Below are 14864 nucleotides of genomic sequence, written 5' to 3' on the forward strand. Positions count from 1 at the left end.
TTAGAACAAACCCTACTGTGAGATAGGTAGTTATTATCCTAATTTTACATTTGAGAAACTGGAGGATAGAAAAGAAATGTTCCCAAAGTCTCACATTTAGTAAGTGGCAGGGTGAGCAGGTAGTCATATTCCAGAGGCTGTATAACCCTGGCTCCATCCTCATGCTCTATGTTCATAATGTCAATCTCGATGCTTTCTCCTTTGTTTAAAGGCATTGACATTCTTTAGAGTGAGTTGTGTACAAGAAGATATATAAAAATATTATAGTTATAAATTTATTATTGCTTATGGGATAATTCATAGTACTTACCCCAGTCTGGCCTAGGACATGAGCCTGGAGAGTCTTGGCATTCCATTCAGTGAAGCAGAGAGAAGACCATAGCAGTGTTCATGAATTACTGAGGTCCTACAGAATCTTTAAAAAATCTCTGTAGAGCTGCTCATCTCTGTTTATCTTCCTGAGAAGTCCTCTGCCTGAATAACCATTCATTAGGGAACATTTATAAGCACGAATGATACTAGAATAAGTATTAATTATAAATTTACTCTAGAGATTTATAAACATACAGATTATTCATAAAATTTTTTAGTAGTGGCATTCCACATTTAAATTGCATTTTGTTCAAACCTTAGTTAGAATGCTCTACATTTTCCCCCCACTTACTCTTAAATAGAAAGTTGCAGACAAGATATGATTACATGCATTCCTTTTCCTGAAATTATAACATTTCTAAGCCTGTTCACAGAGGTACTATTAACTACAGCTGCCAAAAATAAAAGGACTTTAGTGGAGGCTACCTTTCCCACCAATGGCTTTTTTCCTACTACCGCATTGTCAGTTTGGTAAATTATTCATGATTCTCTGATGTTCTCTTTTTGATCCATTTTAATATCTTGTACTTTCTAATTGAGCTCTCCATATTCTTTAATTTTGTTTCTTCCCTCTTGATAACCACTTTTAGTTCTTAGTAGGAATTCAGTTGAGTGATAACTTTCAAAGGTTATCCTAATACCTAAACATACTATTATAATTTATTAGTGAAAATAACAGCATTTTTTTTTTTTGAGTTGGAGTCTCACTCTGTCACCCAGACTGGAGTGCAGTGGTTGCTCCCGGCCACCGCAGCCTCGACCTGCTGGGCTCCGGCGATCCTTCCACCTCATCCTTCCAAGTAGCTGGAACTACAGGCGCGCGCTACCATGCCTGGCTAATTTTTTAATTTATTGTAGAGATGAGGTCTCGCCAAGTTGCCCAGGTGGGTCTCGAACCCACGGGCTCAGGCAATCCACTCACCTCAGCCTCCCAAAGTGCTAGGATTACAGGTTGAGCCACCGAGCCCAGCTAATAGCATATTTTCAGTATTTTCTTATTCCTTAAATTTCACTCCCTTTAACCATTTACTGTAAAAATACAGTAAAATACTTCCAAAAGTTAGATGACTATTGAAGTATATATTGTTGCACATATATAATAAGTAGCCAATAATATAAATAAAATTATCACTATTACAGATAAATGGAATATGAGCAAATATGAAAATATGAGCAAACATTTGAAAATATGAGCAAACATTTATGAAAATGTATAAAAGATGCATCTCTTGCTTAAAAAGTCCTACAAAAATTGAGTAATTTTGAAGTTTTAGAATAAACATAATATATTCATTATAATTCTAAATGTTTAAAAGCCTTTCTAAAAATGCAAAACTATTGATTGACTTCTAGTTGCTTTATTTTACTTCTTATGTGATTATTTTTCTTAGTTGTTATTTTTCAAAATCATGATTTTTCTGAATGAGTCTTCTGGCTTCAGAATTCTGAATTCTGCCACTGTTGGATGTGAGAAAGTGGTGGTGGGAACTTTAGAACAGTGAACCAAGATTTGTTGCCTGATCTGTTGTTTTGAGAAGTGACCCTTAGAAAATTATAAGAATGTAGGAAAGATACCCAGTCTTAATCCTATGCAAAAAAAAGAAAAAAATCAAGTAATTTTTTTCCTGTGAGGAAAATAACCATGAGCTGTATCATGCTACTAAGGTTTTGTGTACAAATTTCATATGTCTCCTCTATTATGAATATTTAAAATCACATTTAAATATGAATATATACATGCTAACATTATTTTTCAAAACAGTTAGCCCAGATTGTCTACATTTGAAATTTTTATTTAAATTTTAAAATATTTAAAGTGTGAATAAATTATATTTATAAGTATTTATTGGAGATAATTATTTTGTGCTACATACAGGTTGGCTAATGAGCTCTAGTGTTAAACTACCTGATTAATTTCTTATAAGTCAGTGTAATCTTGGCTTGATTAAGAAATTTTACTTTCAAAATTAATTTGCTAATATCAATTTAATGTATATTTATATTTCATTACAGTCAAATTATGGAAATTATTTGTGTAAAAGGGCTTCAAGAATATATCAATTTTGTATTATTTATTCTTATATAATATAACACTTTAATTCTTTTTTAATTGACATTTGCCATTAAGCTATTTCATAATAAATCCTGTGGAGAGAATTTCCCCCTAAAAAGAGACTTATATATGAAATCTAAAGTTTCTTATGTGATATTTTAAATAAATTATCATAAAAATAAGTCATAAGTATTTCTTTAGGAATATTGTAAACACTAAACTAATTATACCTGCATCAGTCTATAAAAGCCCAGTTTGGAAATAAGGAAACAGCTGAAACTGTTTTGTTGAAATTATTTTCTAAATTTATGACTTAAAGCAGTGCTGCACATAGTATAACCCATCTAAGTCCAGTGTTAAAATTTATATTTGTGATGTGTCATTATGAAAACAAGATGCTCCAACCTCAATTGTTCATCATTCAGTAAAACAAATTCTAGCATACATTCAGTATATGTAATTAGCTCTAAATGAAACTTTAACAATTTAGTGGATACACAATCTCTTCTACCTTGAAATAGTGAATTTTACAGGAATGAATAGGTTTTTCAGTTATTTTTAGTGTGAGAAAATTATAAAGTGCTTAGATTTCAGGATTCCGTCTATATGTACTAAAAAATGTTTTGTTCAACCTAACATACTGAGATTTTTTTTTTTAACTTTCAAAATTATTGAATTTTCACTGTGCATTCCATCCAAAAGACATACTGTATGGATTCTCCCAGTGGCTTGATGAGCTAAATTAAATCGCAAAAGCAGATGCTTTTAAATGATCTCCAAATTGTCTCCTTTAAGGAAGTGTTCTCTTGAGAGTTTCTCTAAAGGTCTTTTGTAGCTTTATAGATAGCCAGCCTGAACAGGGACTGGAAGTTGCCTTTCAGTATCTGTTTACCCAACTTCTTTAAAAGCTGCTGCCCATCACACTCCTCAGCGGCCTGAGCAATTAGGTATTCCTATGACAAGTGCTGGCCAATGATGGGAAGTCTCCTCAGAGGAGAACAGCTGTGTTCTTGATCATCCCTTCCTCTTGCTGCTTGGATTGTGGCTATCATTGGAGCCCTGCAGCTGTCCACAGAGTACCATGGCCACATCCCAAGGAAAGCAGAGTAGAGACTAGAAAGACCTTGACTACTTCACTTCTTCCACGATTTTTTCCTGCATTTAAGCCACTGTAAATGTGGATTCCTTTGTTCATGAAGGCAAAACTAATTCTTTCTGATCTTTAGTTCTTTGTCTTGATACCGTTTAACACTGTTTGGATAAAACAGATTGCAATAATTCTTATCTTTAAAAGCTTTTAATGCTTTTCTTAATCTTTAAAAGCTTTTAGATAATATGCAGTTCACATTAAAATTGATTTTCCATTGTTAATTAATTTACTCATTTTCTCGTCTTGATCTTCATTTGATATTTTGTAACTGTTTGGAATATTTTGTCTTTATTTATAACTGTATAATTGATATTTATCAAAAACTCTGTAATCACCAAAATATCGCAATTAAATTGCATATGATGTTTTCTATAATTCTCATAGATCTGCCTTATAAACATTTAAATAAAAGTTCTATTTAATGTTTTAACTTCTTTTTGAAATGTTGTATATAAATTAATTTTTTTCTTACTAAATAATCATTCCAATATTTGATGGGGGCCTTCGAACACTTTTCCAGTGTTCCTTTTTAGAAGCATCCAGAAAGCAATACATGTGATAGTTTTGTTTTGGAGGGGTTTCATTTGTTTTTACCAAAGTAATCACTTAGAAAAATCTCCATTTAATGAGGTGGTAATTTTTTTTTTTTTTGAGTTGGAATCTCACTCTGTTGCCCAGGCTGGAGTGCAGTGGCACACTCAAGACCACTGGAGCCTCGACCTGCTGGGCTCAGGCAATTCTTCCTCCCCAGCCTTCCAAGTAGCTGGAACTACAAGCGTATGCTACCACACCCACCTTATTTTTTGATTTATTGTAGAGATGAGGTCTCACCAAGTTGTCTAGGTTGGTCTCGAACTCCTCAGCTCAATCTTTTTGCCTTGGCCTCCCAAAGTGCTGAGATTACAGGCTTGAGCCACTGCGCCTGGTGAGGTGGTATTCTTAAATTTATTTCATTTCACTAGCATTCATTATGCATCTTTAAATCAGGAGACACAATATTGAAGTATTCTGTAAGCTCCCTGATAGCAGGACTTTTGTCTTATTCACTACTAAATCCCAAGTGTCTAGTACAGTATGGTCTATGGTAGATACTAAAAATATTATTATGAGTCATGATTCATTTTTACAGAAAATTATGTCTTTTATCACCCTACATCCATGCAGCCATGCCTATTTCCTCCTGCCTCCTTATCTCACCCCTACCCATCACGGCCAGTGGCCCAGAGCTGCCCTGTTATCCTAGAGAAGAGTCATTGCTGTGTCTGCTGCTGCCACTGCCACTGTGCCACATTGCTATATGTGGAGCAGTTCCTGTGCTGTGCCCCTGACCAGGAGAGACCGGCCTCTGTGCCTGTGCATTGAATCTGTGGAGGTTCTGGCCTCCCCAGCTGCTGCAGGGAATGCATGGGTGTTAACATCCTGAGAGTAGGAATGCCAGGTAAAATACAACACTCTCAGTTAAATATGAATTGTATACAAATAACAAATAACTTCTTATCATAAGTATGGGAACTTTTTTTTTTGGTTAAATCTGGCAGCCCTACCTAAAGAGTGAACTTTGACCAAGGAGATGGATCATAAGATGAAGCTAGTAGATACATTCTCCCTTCCTTTCCCCTAGATGGGGTATCCCAAAGGGCAATAATTGATAAGATCACCATGAGAGTCTCCTAAAAGACCAAGCAATTTACTACACTTGTTTCAGAGCTATGACAAGCTCAGTAACATCTATATTTGTGCTGTCTTCACTGCCTCACTTCCATTTTTTCCTCACTTGTTTCCCCAATAGCGCTCCCCAATAAAGAGGCAGCAGATGAGTGTTGGTGGTTGTCTGTGTATGGCAGATTCAGAGAACTAGGCTAGCACAGTAATTTTGCTAGTGATAAAGAAAAAAGAAAGTGAAATATGAAATAAACAATGATTTTGACAGGCACAGGACACTGAAGGCTCAAAATCCAGATTTGTTGAGACCCTGAGAGTAGGCACATTCCTCAGGGTCAGACTCACATCAATCAAATGTACAGTGATAGACTGTTAAATCAGAATAGTAATTCATCACTACTGTGGGAAATTTCAATGTCTTGTAGATAAGAGTATCATTATTACCTTAAATAACATTCTATTCTTGAATCTGTTATGTGTAAAAATTATAATCCAAAAGATATTGGGATCTGTTATAGGCTGAATTGTGTACCCCCTCCCAAATTCTTTTCTTTTTTAAGTTTTTAAAATTTTTTATTTGTTTCATTTATTTTATTTATTTATTTATTTTTTGAGTCGGAGTCTCAATCTGTTGCCCAGGCTGGAGTGCAGTAACACATTCATGGCCACCATAGCCTTGACCTGCTGGGCTCAGGCAATCCTTCTGCCTCAGCCTTTCAAGTAGCTGGAACCACAGATGCGTGCCACCATACCTGACTAATTTTTCTTGATTTATGGTAGAGATGAGGTCTTGCCAAATTGACCAGGTTGATCTCAAACCCGTGAACTCTGGCAATTCGCTCACCTTGGCCTCCCAAAGAGCTAGGATTATAGAAATGAGCCATTGGGCCCGGCCTCCAAATTCTTACATCAACATCCTAACTCCATTCCTCAGAATGTGACTGAATTTGCAGAAAAGATCTTTAAAGAGGTGATTAAGGTAAAGTGAGGTCTTGTGGTTGGGCCCTAATCCAATATGATTGGTGTCCTTATATGAGGAGGAGATTAGAATACAGACATGCACAAAGGGATGACCATGTGAAGAAAAAGGGAGATGACAAGCTAAGAAGAGAGGCCTTAAAATGAAACCAATCCTGCCAACACCTTGATCTTGGACTCCTTGCCTCCAGAACTCTAAGGAAATAAATGTCTGTTGTTTAAGTTCCTAGTCTGTGGTATTAACTACAGCAGTCCTCAAAAACTAACATAGTTTCCATGGAATTAGAACAAGTCTAGTTTAGTTATAGAATTTGAACAATTAATGTCATTGGTATAAACATCTCTGATTAATTAATGCTGCTCTACAATAAAGACAATTCTATCCTGGGGTTACTTCACTACAATCTCCCACCATGTAAACACAATAAGCAGTTGTTTGTTCTGAAGGCTCAGTGACATTTTAAATTAATGAAAATATTCCTATGTCATGGAACTGAAGTTTTGATCAGTAAAAGTAGCTCTGTTTAAATTCTTTATTTCATTTCATCAACCATGTATTTAGTTTTCCACTAAGCACAAATAGCTCCTACAGCTTCTATTTAAAAATCAGTTTGTGATTTCGATTACTGTTAGCACACTTTTCATTAGAATGGTTGACTTCAGGGGTAGCTGTTCTTTTACTTTTGTTTTCTGTTTCACGCACCTATATTTCCAAATACGCATTAATGATTCTGTTGGAAAGAGATAATTATTTTTGTTTTGTTTTTAGGCTTTGTTTCTGCACCGTCGACCTGAAGTAACTTTTAAAACATTGAAATATGTTAAATTCCAGTTTTATATGTATTTATTCTGTTACAAAATTCCCCTAAAGCTAACCTACTAAAACTATCCTTTAATTAGATTTCATATGTGCTATACAGATTCTCTATTTACAGCCAGGTGCACACACTCACACCTGTAATCCCAACACTTTGGGAGGCTGAGGCGGGAGGATTGCTTGAGCCCAGGAGTTCGAGACCAGCCTGGGCAACACAGTGAGACCTCATCTCTACAAAAATTAAAAAAAAATTAGCCAGGCATAGTGGTGATCTTGTTAAAATGGAAATTCTGATTCAGTAGGCCCGCTGTGGGGCAAGAGATACTGCATTCCTAACAAGTTCCTAAGTAATATCTGTGGAAGTAGTCCAAGGTCCCCATTTTGAGTAGCAAGGACCTAGAGTATTTATTTACCTTAGTCTGGAAACTTATGAAATATTTTAACTTGGCTTCAGATCAAATTAAAAAGTAATTTATAATTCTTTAAATCTTTTAATTAGGCCAGGCTCGGTGGCTCATCCTGTAATCCCAGCACTTTGGGAAGCCAAGGCAAGTGGATTGTCTGAGCCTGCGGGTTTGAGACCAGCCTGGGCAACTTGGAGAGACCTCGTTTCTACAATAAATCAAAAACTAGCTGGGCACTATAGCACGCGCCTGTAGTTCCAGCTACTTGGAAGGTCGAGGCGGAGGATCGCCAGGAGCGTGCCACTGCACTCCAGTCTGGGAAACAGAATGAGATTCCAACTCAAAAACCAAAAAATCTTTTAATTAACATTTATTGAGTACCTTGTACTCTGGACTAGGAGGTCCCAAAGTATGATCTCCATGAGGCAGAGTGGGCATAGCTCAGAGACAGATGAGTTTTTTGCAGGCAGGCATAACTTAAATAATTAAACCAGATGGTCAGGCATCCAGCTAGGACATAACTCTCTAGAATAATACCTGTGCTGACTAGGCACCAGAAGCACTGGGGAATGGTGTTCTCAGGAAGAAACTTAATCAGTAAAACAGTACTTTTTTACTATTGAGATTTTCACAGGATGCAAGTAAGCTCAGAAGTAGATAATAAGAATAGGAATTTGTGATCATTAGATTATAACCCACCACGTAGTACATAAATCTTAGTTTAAGAGACAGTTCGCCGCTGGGCTCGGTGGCTCAGCCTATAATCCCAGCACTTTGGGAGGCCGAGGCAAGTGGATTGCCTGGGCTGGCAGGTTCGAGACCTACCCAGGCAATTTGGCAAGATCTTGTCTCTGCAATAAATAAAAAACTAGCCGGGCGTGGTAGCGCGTGCCTAAAGTTCCAGCTACTTGGAAGGCTGAGGCGGAAGGATCGCTGAAGCCAAGCTAGTGGAGGCTGTGGTGGCTGGGAGCGTGCCACTGTACTCCACTCTGGGCAACAGAGTGAGACTCCAACTAAAAAAAAAAAAAAAAAAAAAAAGAAACAGTTTGCTTAATTATCACTAAAAAAATATACATAAGCACTCAATTAACAGCAGGTTGGGGTGCCCTTTCTCTTAGGCATCCATGATGCTTTCTTGAATGCATCTTTTTCTTTCTGATAAATTCTGCCTTAAACTATGCTTTGGACTTGCTCTAAAATTTTTTCTGTGGCAAAGTGAAAGAACCCGTGGGGTAACTATACCACATGCCACCCAGCATCATCCAGACCAACAGCATCAACATCACTTGAGAACTGGTTAAAAATGCAAATTTTGGGGCCTTATCCCAGACTTACTGAAGCAGACACTCTGGAGATGGAACTCAAGAGTCTGTTTTAACTAGATCTCCAAATGATGCTGATACATGCTAAGTTTTGAAAAACTGCTCTAGGTAGTATGCTGAGGATTTGGGGTGCATATCTAAATGACTCTACTTGCTTTCAATAATCTCAGTATAATAGAAGGAGTTGTGTTGCTGAACCAGTAAACACCATTAAATATGTGGTTAGTACAAAAACAGAATGGTCGTAGAGGATGTAAAGGGGCTTTCCTAGAAAAGGTCATGTGAGCTGAGTTTCACAGTGCTGATGAAAGATGCCAAACTCTGTAAAATATTTTAAGATGGTCTATTCATGTAAGTCAAATGTGAATGACCTAGACCTAGTCAAATGTGAATGATCTGGTCCCAGGAGGTCCTGAGAATGTGTGCCCACTGAGGTTGAATTGTAGCTTGCTTATATACAAGGGGGTAATCCCCCTAAAATGGGAATTATCTTTTGGAGAGTGGGTCCCTTGAAGTACAGACTTCCCCCGCTAGGTAAGTATTCTAGGAACTGATCAGCATCAGTGTACTAGCTACCATTGTTATGAGAGGCTACCTTTGGCTTCAGTGAAATTTTTTTGGAGAGTTTTTTAACGCACTTGCCCATTTTATGATGGGTGATTTATGAGTGCACCTGTTCACATTGCCCTGAGTGTTCAGCAGTTTTTGACCACAAACAGCATGATCCCCATGCAATTTGTAATCATTTCACCCTTTCATCCTTCTGTGTTTTGGTGTCATAACAGAAGAATTTATCATGATTAAACCTAAATCCACATACTTAATTTAAACAGTTAAAGCTTTTATAAAGCTTAAGCATGGGTGCAGTTACCAAGAATAATAATAAATAAGCCCAATATTATCAGTAAGGGAACAAAGGACGTGGAAAATGCACAAATGGAATAATTAATGAAAGCAAATTTCATGGAGATTGTTAAAACTGCTCCAAAACAATAGTAACAAAAACATACACACTAGAGCAGTGCTTCTCACATTTTGGTATGTATACTAATCACCAATCTTACCCCAAGTGACTTTTTTTGTTTTTCTGGATGAAAAAAGTCCTCAAAGGGAAATGTTTTGTCAGTATGGAAGTGGTGAAACAAAAAACAGCAGAAGTACTAAAAGACATCAAAGCTGATGAGTTCAAAAACTATTGAGAGTGGAAAAAGCATTTGATAGGTGCATCACATCAAACAGAGAGTACTTTGAAGGTGACTGAAGATTAAACATGAAAGAATACACAAATTTTTATAGATAGATTCCATTTTGGGGGGTCCCCCTCATACAATTTAGGAGGACAGAAGGTACAAGGAACTATAAATCAATACATATGAAATTTACACTGGTTCTGTCTAGGAATGTGGGACATTTTCAGGGGTGGAGGACACAGGCTATAAGTGGATTCAAAGAATTTCTGACTGACCGCTAGAGTTATCTAAGGAATTTTGAAAGAAGTCAAGAAAATGGGCAGTTTGAGGAACAATAAGGGAGTTGAGTTTCTTAATATGTAGATGAGGCTTTATGGGTGATGGCAGTCTTCAGAGAGAGCAGGTGTCTTAAAAGGAGCTAGGAGTTCCCAAAAGATCACTTTACAGGGTCATAAAATACTTTGATTTTCCTTCTTCCTCTGTTACTTGATGTTATGCCAGAGCCAGGTTGGAAAGTAAATCACATTAAATAGTTAATTAAAAACCTGTCTCTCCAGGCTCCTTAGGAATTTGGCAAGGTAAAGAAGCAAGGACACAGGTTAGTCATCTGAAGACAGTGACATGCACAATATAATGCAAAGCTAATGCAGGAGAAAGCTTGGTATCTTTGGAAAACTACAAGTAATCACCTCAATATAGCTGACCGGAAGTTTGAGGACTTCTGTCCTCATCCTTCTTACCATGGTGAATAGAACACACCATCAAAACTTTAAAAAAAATTAGCGGCCCGGCTCGGTAGCTCAGCCTACAGGGAGGATTGCTTGAGTCCAGGAGTTTGAGACTAGACTGGGCATCATAGCAATCCAGCACTTTGGGAGGCCGACGTGAGTAGATTGCCTGAGCCCGCAGGTTCAAGACCAACCCAGACAACTTGGTGAGACCCTGTCCCTATGATAAATAAAAAAATTAGCCGGGTGTGGTAGCACGTGCCCGTAGTTTCGGCTACTTGGAAGGCTGAGGTAGAAGGATCACGAGAGCGCAGCAGGTCGACGCTGGGTGGCCATGAGTGTACCACTGCACTTCAGCCTGGACAACAGAGTGAGACTCCACTACAGAAAAAAATTAGCTAGGTCATGAAGAATTTCACTGAGGAGGAAAAATCTGGGCTTTTTAAGTGTTAGGGAGAATTTAGGGAATTTATGCTAATTAAGCATTAGAAACTGGAGCTCTGCATATAAGATAGAATGAAATATATAGTTCTGTACACAGTTGTTTAAAATAAAATAAATACCCCATTGTTCCTTAATCAGGAAAATGCCTTCAGTTAGGTCCAGTGGGGAGGGTGAATAAAACACAACATATCCTTTGCACTCTCTCTAGGTGATGGCAACATTAGACCTACTGAACCAGCCTTTAGGGTGACTCTAAAGATACCTATGAGTAGCTGTGAAGACAAAAGAAAACTAAGAATGTGGAAGCCGAGTCAAGGAAGTTTCAAGAAGGGGAGAATGGTCAACAGTGTAAAATACTGCAGACAAACACAGCAAGAGAAGAGCAGAAAAGTGTTCACAGACTTTGACCACAAGTGCTGGTGATCTCAGCAGTTTCAGAGGATGAAGGACAAAGAAAGTGGAAGAATGACTATAAGTGTGGAAATGGGAACTGGAAGTATTCGGTACTCTCTCAAAGAAACTTTGTCTCTGCCGGGTGTGGTGTCTCACACCTGTAATCCCAGCACTCTGGAATGCCAAGGTGGGAGGATTGCTTGAGTCCAGGAGTTTGAGACTAGTCTGGGCATCACAGGAAGACCTCATCTCTACAAAAAATTCAAAGTGGTGGTACCTGCCTGTAGTCTCGGCTACATGGGAGGCTGAGGACCAACGATCTCCTGAGCCGAGGAGGTCGAGGCTACAGTAAGCCACGACTGTGGTACTGCAACCAGCCTAGGGGATAGTGTGAGTCCCGACTCACAAATAAAAAATGAAACTTCTTCTCTTTGGCAATGATTTACATTAAGGGCTGCCAGTCCTAATCTAGTGTTTCTCCGCGACAACCGAGACTTCTATTTTAAGGTCAGAAATGGTATTCAGTTTTGAGGTAAAAGGAACATTAGAAATCACTGATCAACCTGCTCATTGTACAAATGAGGAGAGAAGCCCTGAGAAATGAGGTGACAATTGCTTTCATTGAGTTTATGTGTCATTTGAAATCCATAAATTCTACAGAAGATATAAAAATGCTTGTTCGATTTTTTTTTTTTTTAGTTTGGGTCTCATTTTGTCGCCTAGTGCAGTGGCAACGTAACAGCTCATTGTAGCCTCAACCTCTTGAACTCAGGTGATCCTCCCACCCTCAGCCTCCCAAGCACCCAGGACTACAGGTCCGTGCCACCACTCCTGGCTACTTTTTTAATTTTGTGCACAGAAGAGGTCTCACTATATTGCCCAGCCTGGTGTCAAACTACTGAGCTCAAGCAAACCTCTCCTCTCACCTCGGCCTCCCAAAGTGCTGGGATGACAGGCGTGAGCCACTGCACCCTGCCCAACATTCCTATTTTACAGACGGGAAGAGGGGGACTTTCAGGGGTTAACATGCTCTAGAGTCAATAATTTGACTCCAAACCCTTTTAACACTGTGGCAAACCCTTTTAACACTGTGGCAATGCCTTGTTTGTTTGTTTAATGATCCGGTTGGGCCACTATAGTACAGAAGAAATGAAAGCGGGGGGATTTAGGTGAGACTTTATTTCCCCGGGGCGAAGTGAGCTGCGCTTTTCCACACCATCTGTCCATCACATTACCCCTAAGGCATCCTACACACCTCCCAACCCTCCACCCACCCACGCCAGTTTTAAGCAAGGATACTGAGACTGAAACACACGCAGCGCCTGAGGTACTCCTCCCAGCCGTTTATTGTGGTCTTCCGCCTCCTGACACGCCGGCAAACCCTGTTAATTAGAGAGCGGAGGTAAAGATTCGGCTTTCGGGTAGTTTGGCTCTCCGGCTTTCCGTAAGAACCCCGGCTCCGCCCCCGCCCCCGCCCCTGGCTTCGGCCCCGCCCCCTAGCAACGCACGGGCTTGTGTTCACAACTGGCTGGCGAGCGCCGAGGTTCCCAGGTGAAGACAGCGGCGCTGAGCGGACGGCGTCGCGGTGACCCAGGCACTGCCGGACCCTCGGAGCCTTTCGCGACCCTTAGCGGCTCTCAGGCGGCCTTTCCTCCTTCGCGGCGGAGCCTCTGCGGCTGCGGGCACACGGTAGGACAGGAGGATCCCACCTCCCCATCCCACCGCCTCCAGCCATGCCATTCCGGGAGGCTGCCGCGAAGGCCGAGACCCAAGAACCTGGCTGCACGAGCAATTCTAAGAGTCCCCGCCAGATCCCGGTGGTTGAGATGGTGACGGACGACGAGGAGGCGCCGGTATGAGCAGGTGTCAGTGCTTTGGGAGGTGGGGGAGGGGTGGGGATGAGGCCTGGGGGCGGCGACCTGGTCTGGGGCGGGCAAGGGTGGAAACCGGGACCCGAGTGAGGATGGGGAAACCCGCGGGACGGAGGCTCCAAACGCAGAATTGATCCCCCTCCCCCGCAGCCCCTGGAGATCTGCCCCGCCTGCGAGGGGGCCTGACTGTCGTCAGCCAGCCTGTCAGGGGACTCGTGCCCTATGGTCCTCCTGGAGCGTTCCGCTAAACTCTTAAGAAAGGCGGTGCTTTGCCCGGTTGGAAAAGTGTGAACTGGGAGGGAAGGGACCATTTCTAGGAAAATTCGATTCGGTGACCTGATCACTTTCTTTGTACTGGGCTTTTATATGTAGATCCCGGTTATCGAGTGTTGTTCTTGTTACAGGCGTAAATTCTACCATACTTAAATGTGCTGCTACTAAAGCCTGCTACTAAAGCCTGAGATGTGGGAAATACTGTTAAAATTATAAATTAAGCATCTTTCTAAAAATATGAAATTGGAAACTCGTTGTTATAGGTTTGGTTGGAGAAAACAATTGATTTGTTTTTATTGTGCTTGTATTGCATTTGGTTTGGGGTTTGCTTTTGTTAAGAATACAAAATTATTTCAAGTTGGTCTTGGGACATTTCACTTGAGACCCTTGTTTGGATCTTTATTCGTGGCAGGGTGTTTAGAAACCCCAAGTCGTGTGTTTCGTATTAGGGCTCCATTGCTCCTTCAGAGAGCCATGGTTGTGTCTCAAAAGACGTGAATTCTGATCGGGTACGGTGGCTCACATCTATAATCCCAGCACTGTGGGAGGCCGAGGTGAGAGGATTGTCTGAGCCCACGGGTTCGAGACCAGTCTGGGCAACTTGGCGAGACCTCATCTCTACAATAAATAAAAAATTAGCCGGGTGTTGGTAGCGCGTGCCTGTAGTTCGAGCTACTTGAAAGCCTGAGGCTGAAGAATCACCTGAGCCTGGGCGCCAGAGTGAGATTCCAACTCAAAAAAAAGAACAAAACACGTGAATTCTATGGAGGAACTCTGCCCCGCCTCACTAACGGAGTGGGGCCAGCGTGGGAATTCCTGTTGAGGCTCCACAAGTCTCGGGCTACGTCAGGAGCTTTGTCCTGCGTTCGTCCTGGAACCTTGGAGGGTTCCTTGGGAACAGCCAGTTAACTAGGGACCGCGTCTACTGGGGGAATTAGGTTTGAGTTCTCTGAGGGTGAGACGTTTACACAGTAATCTGCGAAGAAACAGCACTTGGCATGAGGAGAAGCAAGTGTTAAGGGAAATCTACCTACTTGGTTTTGTGGAAATATTCTAATCCAGGGGAGGAGAAGAATTTTGAGAAACAATAGCTCTCCATTCCCGAGGCTACAAGATCAACCCAACCACGCACAAAACTGAGAAGTAGGTGAATTTGGTAACTGATGGATGTAAGAAAAATATGGCAATGTTGCATGAGACAGGCAAG

At 40.4% G+C, this 14864-nt stretch overlaps 1 protein-coding gene across 1 annotated transcript in view; it reads left to right on the forward strand.

Annotated features, from left to right (window-relative positions):
- The first annotated feature begins 13267 nt into the window (after nucleotides 1-13267).
- CFAP69 (cilia and flagella associated protein 69) overlaps nucleotides 13268-14864 on the forward strand; it is a 47328-nt gene continuing 45731 nt past the window's right edge. Inside the window, exon 1 of the mRNA XM_008056469.1 lies at nucleotides 13268-13366. Within this exon, the coding sequence (XP_008054660.1) occupies nucleotides 13340-13366 (27 nt within the window). The 5' untranslated portion in view covers nucleotides 13268-13339. The remainder of the gene's footprint in view (nucleotides 13367-14864) is intronic.

Source organism: Carlito syrichta, unplaced genomic scaffold (assembly GCF_000164805.1).
Source record: "Carlito syrichta isolate Samal-C Ts95f unplaced genomic scaffold, Tarsius_syrichta-2.0.1 Scaffold302375, whole genome shotgun sequence".
Classification (NCBI taxonomy): domain Eukaryota; kingdom Metazoa; phylum Chordata; class Mammalia; order Primates; family Tarsiidae; genus Carlito; species Carlito syrichta.